Raw genomic sequence first — 20,504 nt, forward strand, 5'->3', positions numbered from 1 at the left:
ATAGCGCAACATTTGAAAGTGGAAGGGATACCACGTTCTCCAGGGGGTGAGTCAATTGAATTGGCTAAGATTCAGTTGCAAATGAAAAAAAAATTGAATTGGAGGCAAAAGAAAAATAAAAATAAAAGAGAGTTGGAATTGAAAAGGCTAGAGGAAAAGGAAAGAGAAAGGGAGCGAGATAAGATAAGAGAACATGAGCTTCAGAGGGAGAAGTTAGCAATGGAGGAGAGAGAGAAGGAACGAGAAAGGGAATACTGGTTTAAAAGGCTAGACCTTAAAAAAGAGGCCTCAGATGCTGAGGAAGGTCCTGGTGGTGAAACAACCACATCCAAATCAAAGCCTAGTTAAAATTTGTACAAGCCCTCCCAAAGGGATGTAGAGGCATTCTTTATTTCATTTGAAAAGATGGCGAAGCAAATGAAGTGACCAAAAGAGTAGGCTGGTAGGTAGAGCTCATGAGGTGTATGCATCGCTGTCAGAAGAGGTGTCTGTGGAGTATGATGCAGTGAAAAAGGCTATTCTTAGTGCATACGACGAGTTGGTCCCTGAGGCATACAGGCAGAAATTTTGGAATATAACAAAACAGCCTGGACAGACCTATATTGAATTTGAGAGGGTAAAGCAAAGTAATTTTGACTGTTGGATGCAGTCATTAACGGTTGATACAACATATGAAGCTCTTAGAGAAATAATTCTCTTGGAACAATTTAAAGGTTCATTTTCTCCTGTAGTTAGAACCCATGTTGAAGACCAGAGGGTAAAAACAACTAGACAGGCAGCAGAGGTGGCTGACGATTATAAGATAATCCAAAGGTTTAAACCCCTTTTCCTTCATCCCCACAAACCCGAGATGGGTAAAAGGTGGAAAGGTGAAAGGAAGGCAAATAGCCAAGGAAGAGAAGGGACAGTTGGGAATTCCCAGCAAATTCCTCCGTAGACGGGAACAAAAGGTGCTGAGGGTGGAAGTGACATTCGAAGGCCTAAGTGTTTCCATTATAACAAGGTAGGACACATTCTGACTGATTGCTGGAAAATAAATGGTAGGCCTATTGCAGTAGTGGGAAGATCTAAGGAATCCTCAAGAAAGGTATCATCATAAAAGTAAATAGTTGTTAAAACTGTAACAGTAGGAGAGGTGAAACGTGTTCCCTCAGAGCCAACAGGAAAGGGAGATATGGTTCAGGATAGTCCAGCGAATTTTTCTTTGATTACTGGTGAAGGAAGTCAGGCTATGAGAGAGTTTGGATGTTTTGCCTCGAAGGGAGAAATGTTCCCTTACCCCTAAAAACAAAATAAGTAAACAGATTAAAATTTTGAGAGATACAGGGGCAGATCAATCCTTGATGGTGGCTATTGATACAATTTGTGTTCCAGGCAGTTTTAGAAAGGAAAAAGTATTAATAAGAGGTATTAATGAAATTTATGAACCTGTTTCTTTGTGTAAAGTCAACTTACAAAGTCACTTCGTAAGCCGAATTGTTACAGTGGGAATTATTCCTAGATCACCTATTGAAGGGATAGATTTTATTCTGGGTAATGATTTGGCTAGCGGAGACATTAATGTGGTAATGACTCTATTGCAGCAGGCTGTACTGAGAGAGTGCTGCACTGTTGGAGGGTCAGTGCTGCACTGTTGGAGAGTCAGAACTGAGGGAGTACTGCACTGTTGGAGGATCAGTACTGGGGGAGTACTGCACTGTTGGAGGATCAGTACTGAAGGAGTGCTGCACTGTTGGAGGATCAGTACTGAGGGAGTGCTGCACTGTTGGAGGGTCAGTGCTGCACTGTTGGAGAGTCAGTACTGAGGGAGTGCTGCACTGTTGGAGGGTCAGTGCTGCACTGTTGGAGAGTCAGTACTGAGGGAGTACTGCACTGTTGGAGGATCAGTACTGGGGGAGTACTGCACTGTTGGAGGATCAGTACTGAAGGAGTGCTGCACTGTTGGAGGATCAGTACTGAGGGAGTGCTGCACTGTTGGAGGGTCAGTGCTGCACTGTTGGAGAGTCAGTACTGAGGGAGTGCTGCACTGTTGGAGGGTCAGTGCTGCACTGTTGGAGAGTCAGAACTGAGGGAGTACTGCACTGTTGGAGGGTCAGTACTGAGGGAGTGCTGCACTGTTGGAGGATCAGTACTGAAGGAGTGCTGCACTGTTGGAGGATCAGTACTGAGGGAGTACTGCACTGTTGGAGGATCAGTACTGAAGGAGTGCTGCACTGTTGGAGGATCAGTACTGAAGGAGTGCTGCACTGTTAGAGGTGCCATCTTTCGGATGGGACATTAAACTGAGGCCCTTTCAGGTGGATGTAAAAGATCCCCACGGCCACCATTTCAAAGAAGAACAGGGAAGTTATCCCTGGTTTCCTGATTAATACTTAGTGCTCACTCAACATCACAAAAACTAATTATCTGGTCATTATCACATTGTTGTTTGTGGGAATTTGCTGTGAGTAAATTGGCTGTCACATTTCCAACATTCCAACAGTGACTATATTTCAAAAGTGCTTCATTGGCTGTAAAGCCCTTTCAGAGGCCATGCAATCGTGAAAAGTGCTCTATAAATGCAAGTCTTTCAAGTCTTTGTTTTTTAAGGGTTGGTGTTTAGGTTGACGAGCCTGAGTGAGAAGGGAGCTGAGGGAGGGTCAGAACTCCTGGGATAGAATAAGTCAGAGTAACAGACCGTGCCATGAGTCACAATGACAAGTGGGATGCTGGGAGCAGGAAGGGTACATAGAGAGTGAGAAGAATATTCACAAACACTGACTGTGAAGGCATCAAATAAAGAAAAGAGAGGGGGAGAGAGAGAGAGGGGGAGAGGGGAAGAGAGAGAGGGGGGGAGAGAAAGAAAGAGAGAGAGAGAGGGGGGAGAAAGAGAGAGAGAGAGAGAGAGAGGGGGGAGAAAGAGAGAGAGAGAGGGGGGGTGGAGAGCAGGGTGGGAGAGAGAGAGATGAGGGGGAGAAAGAGAGAGACACGAAGAGATAGAGGAACAGGGGAGAAGAGAGAGTGAGACAGGGAGAGAGTAAGATGCGGGGAGGGGAAGAGAGAGAGAGAGAGAGAGCCGGATGCAAAAGGACCTGAGTGAGAGAATGTAGAGCTGCAGTTTGAGAGAGGGGTCACGCAGTGACCAGATTTAATTGCATCTTGGTGATCACTCAACATGGATAGCTGTTTCTTTAAACAATAATGCATTACCGTTCTGGAAAATTACTGTTGACTGTATCTGAAAGGAGGATGCTACGCAGGTGACTGAGACCCATAATATCCCTGCAAGGATATCAGAATCTGTCAGGGCTAAGCCAATACTGCCCTCTGCTGCAAAGTTCCAATAGTTTGTCCGTTAAGAAGGAAACCAATTCATCTTTTACTTTCACATTTGAGCAGATAAATCCTCCAAGCACAGAGCAGAAGCCAAGCCAAGTACTCCCACTCCCAAAAAATCAAGAAAACTTACAGCTCGGGAAGGAGCCATTACATCCATTAAGTCTGTATTGCCTCTTTGGCAGAGATATCCAGTTAGACCCAATGTCCTGCTCTTTCCCCATCATTCTGCAAATCTTCTCATCATTCTGCAAATCTTCTCCTTCAAGTATTTATCCAATTCTCTTTTGAAAGCTGCTGCTAAAACTGCTTCCACTGCCCTCCAAGCAGAGCAATCCAGATCACAACTCACTGTAAAATAAAACATTTGTATCTTTCTTCTGGTTCTTTTACCAATCTCCTTAAATCTGTGTCCCTCTAGCTGCCAACCCTTCCGCCACTGGAAACAGTTTCCATTTATTTACTCTATCAACACCCTTTATTGTTTTGAACACTTTGATCAAATCTTCTCTTAGCCTTCTCTGCTCTAAGTAGAAAAATCCCAGTTTCTCCACATAACTGAATTATCTCTTAAAAGCCACGATTGACCCTGCTTACCCCCACACTCTTGGGCAGCGCATTCCAGATCCAAACCAATCACTATGTAAAAAGTTTCTCGTGTCGCCATTACTTCTTTTGCCAACTGCCTTAAATCTGTGCCTCTTGTTCTCGATCCCTCCACCAATGGGAACAGTTTCTACCTATTGACTCTGTCCAGACCCCTCATGATTTTGAATCTCCTCTCAACCTTCTCTTCTCCAAGGAGAACAGTCCCAGCTTCTACAATCTATCCATCTAACTGAAGTACCTCATCCCTGGAACCAGTCTCATGAATCTTTTCAGCACCTTCTCGATTGCCTTCACATCCTTCCTAAAGTGTGGCACCCAGAACTGGACACAATACTCCAGCTGAGGCTGAGCTCATGTTTTATACAGGTTTAGCAAAGCCTCCTTGCTCTTGTACTCTATGCCCCCAATGATAAAACCCAGGATACTGTATGCTTTATTAACTGCTCCATCAACCTGTCCTACCACCTTCAATGATTTATGCACCTATACACCCAGGTCCCTCTGTTCTGGTGCCCCCTTTAGAATTGTACCTTTGATTTTATATTGCTTATCCCCATTCGTCCCACCAAAATGAATCATTTCACACTTCTCTACATTAAATTTCATTTGCCACTTGTTCACCCCTTACACCAGCCTGTCTATTTGTTATGATCTCCGTAGAGATCGATAACTTTTAAAAAGAGATGAACTTCCCAAATGACCAGTGAAAATATCAAGGACAGGATTTCACATTTTAAGGCCTTTACGGTAACAAACAAGCTAAAATCAGCATAGATTAAACATTATTTAACATGCAGCTGCAGCTAACACGTCAATGACAGAAAAGATACTTTTGCATTAACTAACACCACTGAGAAACATCTTAAAACATTTTTCGCTGAGCACCACACTTCTGGCAGATGTGTAGCATCACAAGGATAAGTCCAATTCACTCCCGGCTCCCCGGCAGGCTCACTTCTCCCATCCACACTAGCTAGCAACTTCCAATATCCTTCAAAAAGCGATCCACACAGCCTGAGTCTCCAAGTTCCCACACCCACCAGCAAGACCCACTTCAGGCACCCCCTGTTCCTTAAATCGCCAAAAGCCCCATTGGTTCTGTTCCCTTCCATTTGATCAAAAAACAAATTCTTACAAGCATCCTGCTGCTCCTCAGTGGTAGTCGCTTTGTCTGTCCACCTCTCTTTCTCTGTCTCAAACAGCCTTTGTCCCCTTTCTGTGAGTTACTGTGTCCAAGTGTGAAAACTGTCACTAGATTTCAATAAGTTTCTGTTTGAGTTTCACCACCCCCCCATGGCAACCAGATCGCATAGGCATGTCTCTGAGCTGGGGTGCTTTTGGAATGCGTCTTGTAAAGTCCAGCGCTCATAACAGTGTCTTTTTGGAGTTTAACACTATCCTTCTCACAGTTCACAATACTTCTAAATTTTGTGTCATCCAGAAATTTTGAAATTGCTGTCTAGGTTATTAATATATATCAAGAAGAGCAGTGGTCCTAACACTAACTCCCTGGGGAACGCTGGTCCTAACACTAACTCCCTGGAGAACGCCACTATAAACCTTCCTCCGGTCCGAAAAACAACTGTTCACCACTACTCTCTGTTTCCTGTCACTCAGCCAATTTTATATCCATGCTCTCAGTGTCACTTTAATCCCGTGAGCTTTAATCTTGCGCTCTACCCTATCAAACAGTGTGGAGTCTAGCACAGGGGCAATATCTTATTCCTGTATCACAAGATGCTAAAAGAGCTCCTCTCCCAAAGGTGCAAACATTCACTGTGATGTACTGTACTTACCAAGATAAGCTCAAGGTGCTGGGTCTCTATATTTCAGAGCTTAGCGGCGATTTGATCGGAGTGTATAAGATGATGAAGAGAAGCAACTGTGTTTATAGACAGTTTGTTTCAACTTAAACAGATTAGGGAGGACCAGGCCTCAGAATCTCATTACACGAGGCCCAAACTGGATGAGATGTTGGGAGGTTTTCCCAAGGAATGGTAGATCCGTGGAACATTGCTGACTTGTGCTGTGAATGCTGACTTACTGAATTCCATTAAGTAAGAGCTGGATCTGTTTTAAGCAATGTCTTCCCCAGCTAACTCTCTCTCCAGCCTCCTATCCACTTCCCCACCCCAGGCTCTCCCCTCCACTCCTGATCCTTACGGGGGTACAGGTCCCAGGAGCGCCAATCACAGTTCCATACCTCCATCCAAGTGGCCATTCTCCCTGCCCAAGTACAGCAAATGTCAGCAGCATACTGGTCTGACCGTGCACTCACTGACCCTCGACCTTTGCGTTGTCCAGCATTGCTGGTGGGTGGCATGTTTAAGTATAGGTGTATCAGGTGGAATGGAGATAGTCGGCTTTTGTTAATATTAAAAAAATAAATATTGATTGGCTGCAATGACTGCACAGGATCAGGCATGAACGCTGCAGAGAACTGATGGCCATTTGTGTGTGCAATGTCCAGAGTGTAATAAACAAGCTGTCACCAATGACTGCACAAATGACAACAGTAAACCTCACCACTGAATATGCTTACATGTTAACAGCATAGATAAAGCATGATAACATGTGGGACCTACACTTATCCAACCTAATTAAACCTCTAAAAGATACAGACATTGGAGCATTTGCGGAACTTTGCTGAGGTTTTCATAAGCAATCTGAAGGTGCACTTGTGACCTTCAGCAGGAGTCGCTGGTATGTGAGTATTATCAACTATATCTCAGTTGCTGCATGCAAGGGCTTGTGTTTTACTGTCTCACTGACTTGATTTAACAAAGAGTATTAACCAGGTTTTTCAGTGTTTCCCAAACCCTCAAACCTCTGTTGGAGATAATATCCTAATAAACCTATGTCGGGGTAACAGGTAAACCCATTATAAAACTAACAAATATAGAGCAAGCAGGAACTCTAATCAAAACAATTCTCCCACTCCTCTCTTAGCTAAGCAGTGCCGAGGCCACTCAAGAGTACCCCTGTGCCTGCCTGTGCTGATTTACTGAGATCAGCAGAGAGCAGAAGTCATAGAAACCAAAGAAGTAGGAGCAGGAGTGGACCATATGGCCCCTCGAGCCTGCTCCACCATTCAATATGATCAAGGCTGATCTTCCGCCTCAGCGCCACCTTCCTGCCCTCTCCTCATAATCCCTTGATTCCCTGAGAAATCAAACATCTGTCGATCTCAATCTTGAATGTATTCAATGATGGAGCACCCACAACCCTCTGGGGTACAGAACTACAAAGTTCACAGCCTTTTGAGTGAAGAAATTTCCCCTCATCTCAGCCCTAAATGATCGGCCCCTTAGCCCCAGACTGTGTCCCCGTGTTTTAGATTTCCCCGACTAGGGGAAACAATCTCTCAGTATCTACCCTGTCAAACCCCTTCAGAATCTCGTAGGTTTCAACGAGATCACCTCTCATTCTTCTAAACTTCAGAGAATATAGACCCAATTTACTCAGCCGCTCAGCCCAGGAACCAATCTTGTGAACCTTCACAGTACTGCCTCCAGTGCAAGTATATTCTATATTCTTCCTTAGAAATGGAGACCAAAATTGTGCACAGTATTCAAGGTGTGGTCTCACCAAAGCCCTGTACAATTGTAACAAAACATCTTTATTCTTGTACTTCAAGCCCCTTGTAATAAAATCCACAATGCCATTTGCCTTCCTAATTGCTTGATATACCAGAATGCTAACTGCGTTCCTTGTTGGGTGCACCCAAGTTCCTCTGAGCATCAACATTTAAAAGTTTCTCACCTTTTAAAAAATATTCTGCTTTCATTTCTTACGACCAAAGTGAATAACTTCACACTTCCCTACATCATGCTCCATCTGCCAACCCGCTACCCACTCACTGAGCCTGTCCAAGGATGAGAGTGGCCAAAGACTAAAAGATTTGAATTTTTTTTTGTGACAAGAAATCATGGAATTATTACATTTTTGATGATCTGTCATATATGCAAGTGCTCCTAGGCCATTTCAAATAGGTGGAATTATTAGACTTCAAGTGGGTAGAAACATTGGCTTTCCCATTGTTTACCTTTTATTACTATCTAGATCTTTGTATTCTGTCCCCATGACAAACTCTGTTCTCTAGCCATCAATTTCATCCCTCTCTGAGGCTGAAGCAGGCCGTTCTGACCTCAAGGTGAGCTTCCATCCATATATCCGCGTAATCACTAAGATCACTTGTTTCCATTTCTGTAACATTGCCCACCTCCACCTCAGCTCATCTGCTGCTGAAACCCTCATCAATGTCTTTGCTACCTCTGGATTCCAATTCACTCCTGGCTGGTCTCCCACATTCTATGCTCTATAAACTTGAGGTCATCCAAAATTGTGCTGCCCGTGTCTTAATTTGCAGCGAGTCCTATTCCCCTACCACACTTGGACTTGCTGACCTACATTAGCTCCGGGTTAAGCAACACCCCCAGCTTTATAATTCTCATCCTTGTTTCAAGGCCCTCCAGGGCCTTGCCCGTCCTCATCTATATAATTGTCACCAGCTCCGCCACCCTCCAAGATCTCTGCGAACTTAGATACATTACTCTCTGTATCTTCATCTAAGTCATCAATATAGATGGTAAACAGCCAAGGGTCCCAGCACTGATCCTCACAGTACTCCAGTAGTTACATCCTGTCAACTTGAAAATGCTACATTTATCCCTGTGGTTTGTTTCATGGCTGTTAACCAATCCTTGATCTATGCTAATATCTTACCCCCAACACCACTTGCCCATGTCGTGTGTATTATTAACCTTTTATTAGGCACCTTATCGAATGCCTTTCGGAAATCCAGTATACTACATCTTCCAGCTCCCCTTCAACTACCCTTTCCCCTTCATAAAACCATGTTGACTGAGCACACTGTAATTTTCTAGGAGTTGTCTCCTGTGGGGTACAGTTACACACGCTGACTCTCCTGTGGGGTACAGTTACACACACTGACACCCCTGGGGGTACAGTTCCACACACTAACTCTGCTGTGGGGCACAGTTACACACACTAACTCCCCTGGGGGTACAGTTACACACACTAACTCCCCTGGAGATACAGTTACAAACACTGACTCCCCTGTGGGGTACAGTTCCACACACACTGACTCCCCTGGGGGTACAGTTCCACACACGCTGACTCCCCTGGGGGTACAGTTCCACACACACTGACTCCCCTGGGGGTACAGTTACACACAGTGACTCCCCTGGGGGTACAGTTCCACACACACTGACTCCCCTGGGGGTACAGTTACACACTCTGACTCCCCTGGGGGTACAGTTCCACACACACTGACTCCCCTGGGGGTACAGTTACACACACTGACTCTCCTGTGGGGTACAGTTACACACACTGACTCCCCTGTGGGGTACAGTTCCACACACACTGACTCCCCTGGGGGTACAGTTCCACACACGCTGACTCCCCTGGGGGTACAGTTCCACACACGCTGACTCCCCTGGGGGTACAGTTACACACACGCTGACTCCCCTGGGGGTACAGTTACACACACTGACTCCCCTGGGGGTACAGTTCCACACACACTGACTCCCCTGGGGGTACAGTTACACACACTGACTCCCCTGGGGGTACAGTTCCACACACACTGACTCCCCTGGGGGTACAGTTACACACACTGACTCCCCTGGGGGTACAGTTACACACACTGACTCCCCTGGGGGTACAGTTCCACACACACTGACTCCCCTGGGGGTACAGCTCCACACACTGACACCCCTGGGGGTACAGTTCCACACACACTGACTCCCCTGGGGGTACAGTTCCACACACGCTGACTCCCCTGGGGGTACAGTTCCACACACGCTGACTCCACCGGCGGTACAGTTCCACACACGCTGACTCCACCGGGGGTACAGTTCCACAAACGCTGACTCCACCGGGGGTACAGTTACACACACGCTGACTCCCCTGGGGGTACAGTTTCACACACGCTGACTCCACCAGGGGTACAGTTCCACACACGCTGACTCCACCGCGGGTACAATTCCACACACGTTGACTCCACCGTGGGTACAGTTCCACACACGCTGACTCCCCCTGGGGTACTTTTCCACAGACACTGACACCCCCGGGGGTACAGTTCCACATATGCTGACTCCCCTGGGGGTACAGTTCCACACACACTGAATCCCCTGGGGGTACAGATACACACACTCACTCCCCTGGGGGTACAGTTCCACACACACTGACAACCTGGGGGTACAGTTCCACACACACTGACTCCCCTGGGGGTAAAGTTCCACACACACTGACTCTACTGGGGATACAATTCCACAGGTGCCGACCCCCCTGGGGGTACAGTTCCACAGTCACCGACTCCCCTGTGGGTACAGTTCCACATACACTGACTGCACTGGGGCTACAGTTCCACACACGCTGACTCCCCTGGGGGTACAGTTCCACACACACTGACTCCCTGGGGGTACAGTTCCACACACACTGACTCCCTGGGGGTACAGTTCCACACACGCTGACTCCCCTGGGGGTACAGTTCCCCACACACACACTGACTCCCCTGGGTGTACAGTTCCACACACGCTGACTCCCCTGGGGGTACAGTTCCCCACACACACACTGACTCCCCTGGGTGTACAGTTCCACACACGCTGACTCCCCTGGGGGTACAGTTACACACACGCTGACTCCCCTGGGGGTACAGTTACACACACTGACTCCCCTGGGGGTACAGTTCCACACACACTGACTCCCCTGGGGGTACAGTTACACACACTGACTCCCCTGGGGGTACAGTTACACACACTGACTCCCCTGGGGGTACAGTTCCACACACACTGACTCCCCTGGGGGTACAGTTCCACACACTGACTCCCCTGGGGGTACAGTTCCACACACACTGACTCCCCTGGGGGTACAGTTCCACACACGCTGACTCCACCGGCGGTACAGTTCCACACACGCTGACTCCACCGGGGGTACAGTTCCCCACACACTGACTCCACCGGGGGTACAGTTCCACAAACGCTGACTCCACCGGGGGTACAGTTACACACACGCTGACTCCCCTGGGGGTACAGTTACACACACGCTGACTCCACCGCGGGTACAATTCCACACACGCTGACTCCACCGTGGGTACAGTTCCACACACGCTGACTCCCCCTGGGGTACTTTTCCACAGACACTGACACCCCCGGGGGTACAGTTCCACATATGCTGACTCCCCTGGGGGTACAGTTCCACACACACTGAATCCCCTGGGGGTACAGATACACACACTCACTCCCCTGGGGGTACAGTTCCACACACACTGACAACCTGGGGGTAAAGTTCCACACACACTGACTCCCCTGGGGGTAAAGTTCCATACACACTGACTCCCCTGGGGGTAAAGTTCCACACACACTGACAACCTGGGGATAAAGTTCCTCACACACTGACTCTACTGGGGATACAATTCCACAGGCGCCGACCCCCCTGGGGGTACAGTTCCACAGTCACCAACTCCCCTGTGGGTACAGTTCCACATACACTGACTGCACTGGGGCTACAGTTCCACACACGCTGACTCCCCTGGGGGTACAGTTCCCCACACACACGCTGACTCCCCTGGGGGTACAGTTCCACACACACTGACTCCACTGGGGGTACAGTTCCACACACACTGACTCCACTGGGGGTACAGTTCCACACACACTGACTCCACTGGGGGTACAGTTCCACACACACTGACTCCACTGGGGGTACAGTTCCACACACACTGACTCCACTGGGGGTACAGTTCCACACACACTGACTCCACTGGGGGTACAGTTCCACACACACTGACTCCCCTGGGGGTACAGTTCCACACACTGACTCTTCTGTGGCGTACAGTTACACAAATGAATTCCCTTGGGGGGACAGTTACACACACTGACTCCCCTGGGGGTACAGTTCCACACACATTGACACCCCTGGGGGTACAGTTCCACACACTGACTCCCCTGGGGGTACAGTTCCACACACTGACTCCCCTGGGGGTACAGTTCCACACACTGACTCCCCTGGGGGTACGGTTACATACACTGACTCCCCTGGGGGTACAGTTCCACACACACTGACTCCACTGAGGGTACAGTTACACACACACTGACTCCACTGAGGGTACAGTTACACACACACTGACTCCCCTGGGGATACAGTTCCACACACACTGATTCTCCTGTGGGGTACAGTTCCACACACGCAAACTCCCCTGGGGGTACAGTTACACACACTGACTCCCCTGGGGGTACAGTTCCACACACACTGATTCCCCTGGGGGTACAGTTCCACACACACTGACTCCCCTGGGGGTACAGTTCCACACACACTGACTCCCCTGGAGGTACAGTTACACACACACTGACTCCCCTGGGGGTACAGTTACACACACACTGACTCCCCTGGGGGTACAGTTACACACACTGACTCTCCTGTGGGGTACAGTTACACACACTGACTCTCCTGTGGGGTACAGTTACACACACTGACTCCCCTGTGGAGTATTGTTACACTAATGAATTCCCTTGTGGGGACAGTTACACACACTGACTCCCTGGAGGGACAGTTACACACACTGACTCCCTGGAGGTACAGTTACACACACTGACTCACCTGGGGGGTACAGTTACACACACTGACTCACCTGGGGGTACAGTTGCACACACACTCACTCCCCTGGGGGTACAGTTACACACACACTGACTCTCCTGTGGGGTACAGTTCCACACACACTGACTCCACCGTGGGTACAGTTCCACACACACTGATTCCACCACATATGCAGTTCCACACACACTGACTCACCTGGGGGGTACAGTTACACACACTGACTGACCTGGGGGTACAGTTCCACACACACTGACTCCACCGTGGGTACAGTTCCACACACACTGATTCCACCACATGTGCAGTTCCACACACACTGACTCCACTGGGGGTACAGTTCCACACACACTGACTCCACCGGGGGTACAGTTCCACACACACTCACTCCCCTGGGGGTACAGTTCCACACACACTGACTCCACCGTGGGTACAGTTCCACACACACTGATTCCACCTGGGGTACTTTTCCACAGACACTGACTCCCCCAGGGGTACCGTTCCACATACACTGACTCCCCTGGGGGTACAGTTCCACACACAGACTCCCCTGGGGGTACAGTTCCACACACAGACTCCCCTGGGGGTACAGTTCCACACACGCAAACTCCCCTGGGAGTACAGTTACATACACTGACTCCCCTGGGGGTACAGTTCAACACACACAGACTCCACTGAGGGTACAGTTCCACACACACTGACTCCCCTGGGGGTACAGTTCCACACACACTGACTCCCCTGGGGGTACAGTTACACACACACTGACTCCCCTGGGGGTACAGTTCCACACACACTGACTCTCCTGTGGGGTACAGTTACACACACTGACTCACCTGGGGGGGGCAGTTGCACACACTGACTCCCCTGGGGGTACAGTTGCACACACACTGACACCCCTGGGGGTACAGTTCCACACACACTGACTCTCCTGTGGGGTACAGTTACACACACTGACTCCCCTGGGGGTACAGTTCCACACACACTGACTCCCCTGGGGGTACAGTTCCACACACACTGACTCCCCTGGGGGTACAGTTACACACACACTGATTCCCCTGGGGGTACAGTTCCACACACACTGACTGCCCTGGGGGTACAGTTCCACACACACTGACTCCACTGGGGGTACAGTTCCACACACACTGACTCCCCTGGGGGTACAGTTCCACACACTGACTCTCCTGTGGGGTACAGTTACACACAATGACGCCCCTGTGGAGTATTGTTACACTAATGAATTCCCTTGGGGAGACAGTTACACACACTGATTCCCTGGAGGTACAGTTACACACGCTGACTCACCTGGGGGGTACAGTTACACACACTGACTCACCTGGGGGTACAGTTGCACACACACTGACTCCCCTGGGGGTACAGTTCCACACACACTGACTCCCCTGGGGGTACAGTTCCACACACACTGACTCCACCGTGGGTACAGTTCCACACACACTGATTCCACCACATGTGCAGTTCCACACACACTGACTCCACTGGGGGTACAGTTCCACACACACTGACTCCACTGGGGGTACAGTTCCACACTCACTGACTCCCCTGGGGGTACAGTTCCACACACACTGACTCCACCGTGGGTACAGTTCCACACACACTGATTCCACCTGGGGTACTTTTCCACAGACACTGACTCCCCAGGGGTACCGTTCCACATACACTGACTCCCCTGGGGGTACAGTTACACACACACTGACTCTCTTGTGTGGTACAGTTACACACACTGATTCCCCTGGGGGTACAGTTCCACACACACTAACTTCACCACGGGTACAGTTCTACACACACTGACTCACCTGTGTGTACAGTTCCACACACAATGACTCCCCTGGGGGTACAGTTGCACACACACTGACTCCCCTGGGAGTACAGTTACACACACTGACTCCCCTGGGGGTACAGTTCCACACACACTGATTCCCCCGGGGGTACAGTTTCACACACACTGTCTCCACCGGGAGTACAGTTACACACACACACTGACTCCCCTGGGGATACACTTCCACAGGCACTGACTCCCCTGGGGGTACAGTTCCACAGGCACTGACTCCCTTGGGGGTACAGTTACACACACTGACTCCTCTGGAGGTACAGTTACACACACTGATTCCTCTGGTAAGTACAGTTATACACACTGACTCCCCTGGGGGGTACAGTTACACACACTGACTCCCCTGGGGGTACAGTTACACACACACTGACCCCCCCAGGGGTACAGTTCCACACACACTGTCTCCACCAGGAGTACAGTTACACACACACACTGACTCCCCTGGGGATATACTTCCACAGGCACCGAATCCCCTGGGGGTACAGTTACACACACACTGACTCCCCTGGGTGTACAGTTCCACACACCCTGACTCCCCTGGAGGTACAGTTCCACACACACTGACACCCCTGGGGGTACAGTTCCACACACACTGACTCCACTGGGGGTACAGTTCCACACACACTGACTCCACTGGGGGTACAGTTCCACACACTGACTCTTCTGTGGCGTACAGTTACACAAATGAATTCCCTTGGGGGGACAGTTACACACACTGACTCCCCTGGGGGTACAGTTCCACACACATTGACACCCCTGGGGGTACAGTTCCACACACTGACTCCCCTGGGGGTACAGTTCCACACACTGACTCCCCTGGGGGTACAGTTCCACACACTGACTCCCCTGGGGGTACAGTTCCACACACTGACTCCCCTGGGGGTACAGTTCCACACACACAAACTCCCCTGGGAGTACAGTTACATACACTGACTCCCCTGGGGGTACAGTTCCACACACACTGACTCCCCTGGGGATACACTTCCACAGGCACCGAATCCCCTGGGGGTACAGTTCCACAGGCACTGACTCCCTTGGGGGTACAGTTACACACACTGACTCCTCTGGGGGTACAGTTACACACACTGATTCCTCTGGGGAGTACAGTTATACACACTGACTCCCCTGGGGGGTACAGTTACACACACTGACTCCCCTGGGGGTACAGTTCCACACACACTGACCCCCCCAGGGGTACAGTTCCACACACACTGTCTCCACCTGGAGTACAGTTACACACACACACTGACTCCCCTGGGGATACACTTCCACAGGCACCAAATCCCCTGGGGGTACAGTTACACACACACTGACTCCCCTGGGTGTACAGTTCCACACACCCTGACTCCCCTGGAGGTACAGTTCCACACACACTGACACCCCTGGGGGTACAGTTTCACACACTGACTCTCCTGTGGGGTACAGTTACACACACACTGACTCCACCGCGGGTACAGTTCCACACACACTGACTCCACCACAGGTGCAGTTCCACACACACTGACTCCACCGCGGGTACAGTTCCACACACACTGACTCCACCACAGGTACAGTTCCACACACGCAAACTCCCCTGGGAGTACAGTTACATACACTGACTCCCCTGGGGGTACAGTTCAACACACACTGACTCCCCTGCGGGTACAGTTACACACACACTGACTCCCCTGGGGGTACAGTTCCACACACACTGACTCTCCTGTGGGGTACAGTTCCACACACACTGACTCCACTGTGGGTACAGTTCCACACACGCTGACTCTACTGGGGGTACAGTTCCACACACACTGACTCCACCGGTACTTTTCCATAGACACCGACTCCCCTGGGGGTACAGTTACACACACACAGACTCCCCCGGGATACAATCCATAGGCACCGACTCCGCTGGGGGTACAGTTCCACAGGCACCGACTCCCTTGGGGGTACAGTTCCACAGGCACCGGCTCCCCTGAGGGTACAGTTCCACACACACTGAGTGCCTCGGTTGTACAGTTCCATAGACACTGCTTCTTGCTGTACTGTGTGACTTCTTGAATGATAGATTCCAGCAGTTTTCCGACAACTGACGTCAGGAGTCAAACCAGGTCTGTACAGTTCAGCTATCCTATCCACACCGGAAGCAAAGCTCTATAAAATACTTGTGTATTTAGCACTTACTTGGATGAGCGAGGGGTGTCGTCTGCCCATCCTCCCTGCCGGCGTGCAGGTTTGTTCAAGGGGCCCTGCAACAAATGCAAAACAGTTTCATTAGCTGAGTACCCCACTGATAAAACAGAGCAAGCAGCAATATCCGTGGAACCGTACCCCGGGGGAGACAGCGTCCGTGGAACCGTACCCCGGGGGAGACAGCGTCCGTGGAACCGTACCCCGGGGGAGACAGCGTCCGTGGAACCGTACCCCGGGGGAGACAGCGTCCGTGGAACCGTACCCCGGGGGAGACAGCGTCCATGGAACCATACCCCGGGGGAGACAGCGTCCGTGGAACCGTATCCTAGGGAGAGTCAGTGTGTGTGTAACTGTACCGTGCAGGAGACAGTGTCTGTGGAACTGTACCACTGAAGGAATCAGTGTGTGTGTCACTGTTGTCAATGTATAAGTAATCACACTGCATTTTTTTTTTGTTCATGGGATGTGGGTGTCGCTGGCTAGGCCAAAATTTATTGCCCATCCCCAATTGCCCTTGTTCAGAGGGCATTTAAGAGTCAGCCACGTTGCTGTGGGTCTGGAATCACATGTAGGCCAGACCAGGTAAGGGCAGCAGATTTCCTTCCCTAAAGGACATTTGTGAACCAGATGGGTTTTTATAACAATCGGCAATGATTTCATGGTCATCATCAGACTTTGTCAGTGCGCGTGGAACTGTGCCACCAAGGGAATTGGTGTATGTGGGACCTGAACTCCAGTGTGTATGGAAATTGTACCCCAGTGAGAGTCAAAAGGTGAAATGTCTAAGTTGGGATAATAAGCTGCTGAGTAAGGATTTAATATTTTTTTCTTTACAGAAGGGGACACTCTTGATTCAATAAACTTTTGATTTTCTTTACTTAATTCTCAAAAATAAACTTCTGCGGAATGCTGAGCGATCACATTGCTTAAAATAAGAGATGGCTAATTGCAGTGTGGGAAAAAGGCTGATTAGGAGCTCGAGGACACATTCTCTTCCCGGGAATCTGTGACCCTGGCACAGATATAGCAAGAGCTAATCCGACCTTAGCCTGTCCAAAGATAGGCTCTTCGCCAAAAGGGGCCGGGTCACAGCATTAAACTAGATTCAACCAGATGGAGAAGGCAATGCAGCTTGAACACAGAGGCCACAGGGCAGATGCACACAGTAACAGGGTACTTCGTGCGCCTGAGTTTGTGTGTTGTATGTACTCATATCTACATGGAAGCACGTATTATTTATCATGACACTTTTGTGGCAGGAGGAAATGAGTGAATTATAGAGCAACACACACTAACTTATCCTTTACATTGAATGTAAACAGTTCTGTGTTTCTAGCTGTCAGCTGTGACTCAGTGGTAACACTCCCACCTCTGAATCAGAAGGTTGTGGGAGCTTGGGGTGCCTATAGTTTCTCATTGCTTTCTCCATGACAATGCCTTAGCCAATCAGAGATGACTTTCAAACCAAGCAGCACCCTTTCTCCTGCACATACATTGTTGTGTATGTTGGAAATTTGGCATCTTTGCGTTTGTCCTGATACGTATGAAAATACGAATTAGGAGCAGCAAATTTAGCAACCATACATTCAATCCCTTCATCCAAGTCATTGATATAAATTGTAAATAGTTGAGGCCCCAGCACTGACTTCTGTGGCATTCCACTTGTCACATCTTTCCAACCTGAAACCTAGGGGAGGTGATGGGAGGTAGTGGTATTGTTGCTGGACTAGTAATCCAGAGGCACAGGGTAATGCTCCGGGGTCCTGGGTTCGAATCCCACCACGACAGATGGTGGAATTTGAATTCAGTTAAAAAATCTGGAATTAAAAGTCTAATGATGACCATGAAACCATTGTCAATTGTTGTAAAAACCCATCTGGTTCATTAATGTCCTTTAGGAAAGGAAATCTTCCGTCCTTACCTGGTCTGGCCCACGTGACTCCAGGCCCACAGCAATGTGGTTGACTCTTAAAAGCCCTCTGAACTAGGACAACTAAGGTGGGTAATAAATGCTGGCCTGGCCAGCGATGCCCACATCCCAAGAACAATTTTTTAAAAAAGACCCATTTTCCCTACTCTCTGTTAGCTAACCAATCCTCTATCCTTGTTAATATGTTACCACCTACACCATAAGCTCTTATTTTATGAAGCAACCTTTGATGTGGCACCTTATCAAATGAACCATAGAACCATAGAAAAGTTACAGCACAGGAGGAGGCCATTCGGCCCATCTTGTCCATGCCAGCCCAAGGACACCCAGGTGCCCTTTCTAATCCCACCTTCCTGCACCCGGCCCATAGCCCTGCAGCTTACAGCACTTTAGGTGCAGATCCAGGTACTTTTTAAAAGGGTTTAAAGTTTCTGCCTCTACCACCAACTTGGGCAGCGAATTCCAGACACCCGCTACCCTCTGCGTAAAAAAGTTCTTCCTCATGTCCCCCCTACACCTTCTGCCATTTATCTTATTTCCTACATTACAACCAGAACTTTCAATTGTGACATTAAAGGCATTATATAAAACATCCCAAGAGGCTTTACAGGAGTGTTATGAAACAAAATTTGCCACATAGTCAAATAAGGAGATATGAGGTCAGATGCCTGAGAGCTTGGTCAGATGTAGGCTGTAAGGAATGTCTTAGAGGAAAGCGAGAAGAAGGGTGGAGAGGTGTAGGGAGAGAATTCTAGAGCTTCAGACCCAGGCAGCTGAAGGCATTAACACCAGTGATGGAGTGATTCAAATTGAGAATGCTCAGGAGGCCAGAATCTTTGATGCGCAGGGATCTAGGAGGGCCTGGAAGAGAGAGGGGCGAGGCCTTGTAGGGATTTGAAAACAAGTAATGAGCATTTAAAAAATCGCAGCATTGCTTGACTGGGACCCAATGTGGATCAGCGAGCTCAGGGCAAATGGACAGTGGGACTTGGAGCAAGTTAGGACACAAGCAGCAGAGCTTGAATGAGCTCAAGTTTACAGAGGGTAATATGTGAGAGACAGCCAGCAGCACATTGAGGGTTTCAGAAGCAGATAAGCGGAGACAGAAGTCGAAGTTGGGTGATGTTGTGGAGCTGGAAATAGGTAGCCCTAGTGAGGGCACGAATATGTGGTCAGAAGCTCATCTCAGAGTCAAATACAGGAGCAAGGTTGTGAATAATCTAGTTTAGCCCAAAGACAGTTGCCAGGGAGTGGGATGAAGTCAGTGGTGAGGGAACAGAGTTTGTGACAGGACCGAAGCCAGTGGGGTCAGTCTCACCAATAATTAATAGGAGAAAATTTAAGTACACCACATTCACAGGTTCCCCTTTATCCATGTTGCTTGTTACTTTCTCAAAGGACTCCAATAAATTAGTCAAGCATGGTTTCTCTTTCACAAAACCATGTTGTCATTACTTGATTGCATTGAGAATTTTTAAGTGCCCCAATATAACCTCCTTAATAGATTCAAATAATCAATTCACTGAGTGTAAGAAGAAAGGGTTCGGCAATGTGTCTCTCTTTTCAGCAAGATTCAAGTTGTGAGTTCAATCTCTATTCCAGACACTTGAATCCCATACAAAAACAGAATTACCTGGCAAAACTCAGCAGGTCTGGCAGCATCGGCGGAGAAGAGTTGATGTTTCGAGTCCTCATGACCCTTCAACAGAACTGAGTAATATTAGGAGAGGGGTGAAATATAAGCTGGTTTAAGATTGGGGGGGGGTGGGGGAGAGAGAAGTTGGGTGGTTGTAGGGACAAGCAAGCAGTGATAGGAGCAGATAATCAAAAGATGTCACAGACAAAGGAACAAAGAGGTGTTGAAGGTGGTGATATTATCTAAACGAATGTGCTAATTAAGAATGGATGGCAGGACACTCAAGGTACAGCTCTAGTGGGGGTGGGGTGGAAAGACTAACACGGCATTAAAGGTATAGATTTAAAAATAATGGAAATAGGTGGGAAAAGAAAAATCTATATAAATTATTG

General features: G+C 48.9%; 1 protein-coding gene across 3 annotated transcripts in view; it reads right to left on the reverse strand.

The window, feature by feature from the left end:
- The window catches only part of ift43 (intraflagellar transport 43 homolog (Chlamydomonas)), a 50,055-nt gene that overhangs the window by 21,715 nt on the left and 7,836 nt on the right, over window positions 1–20,504 (reverse strand). For all 3 annotated transcript variants that reach the window (XM_078561972.1, XM_078561968.1, XM_078561971.1), the window contains exon 2: window positions 16,538–16,602. In XM_078561972.1, coding sequence (XP_078418098.1) covers window positions 16,538–16,602 — 65 coding nt within the window. The remainder of the gene's footprint in view (window positions 1–16,537; window positions 16,603–20,504) is intronic.

This window comes from Cetorhinus maximus, chromosome 18 (genome assembly GCF_964194155.1).
Source record: "Cetorhinus maximus chromosome 18, sCetMax3.hap1.1, whole genome shotgun sequence".
Taxonomy (NCBI): domain Eukaryota; kingdom Metazoa; phylum Chordata; class Chondrichthyes; order Lamniformes; family Cetorhinidae; genus Cetorhinus; species Cetorhinus maximus.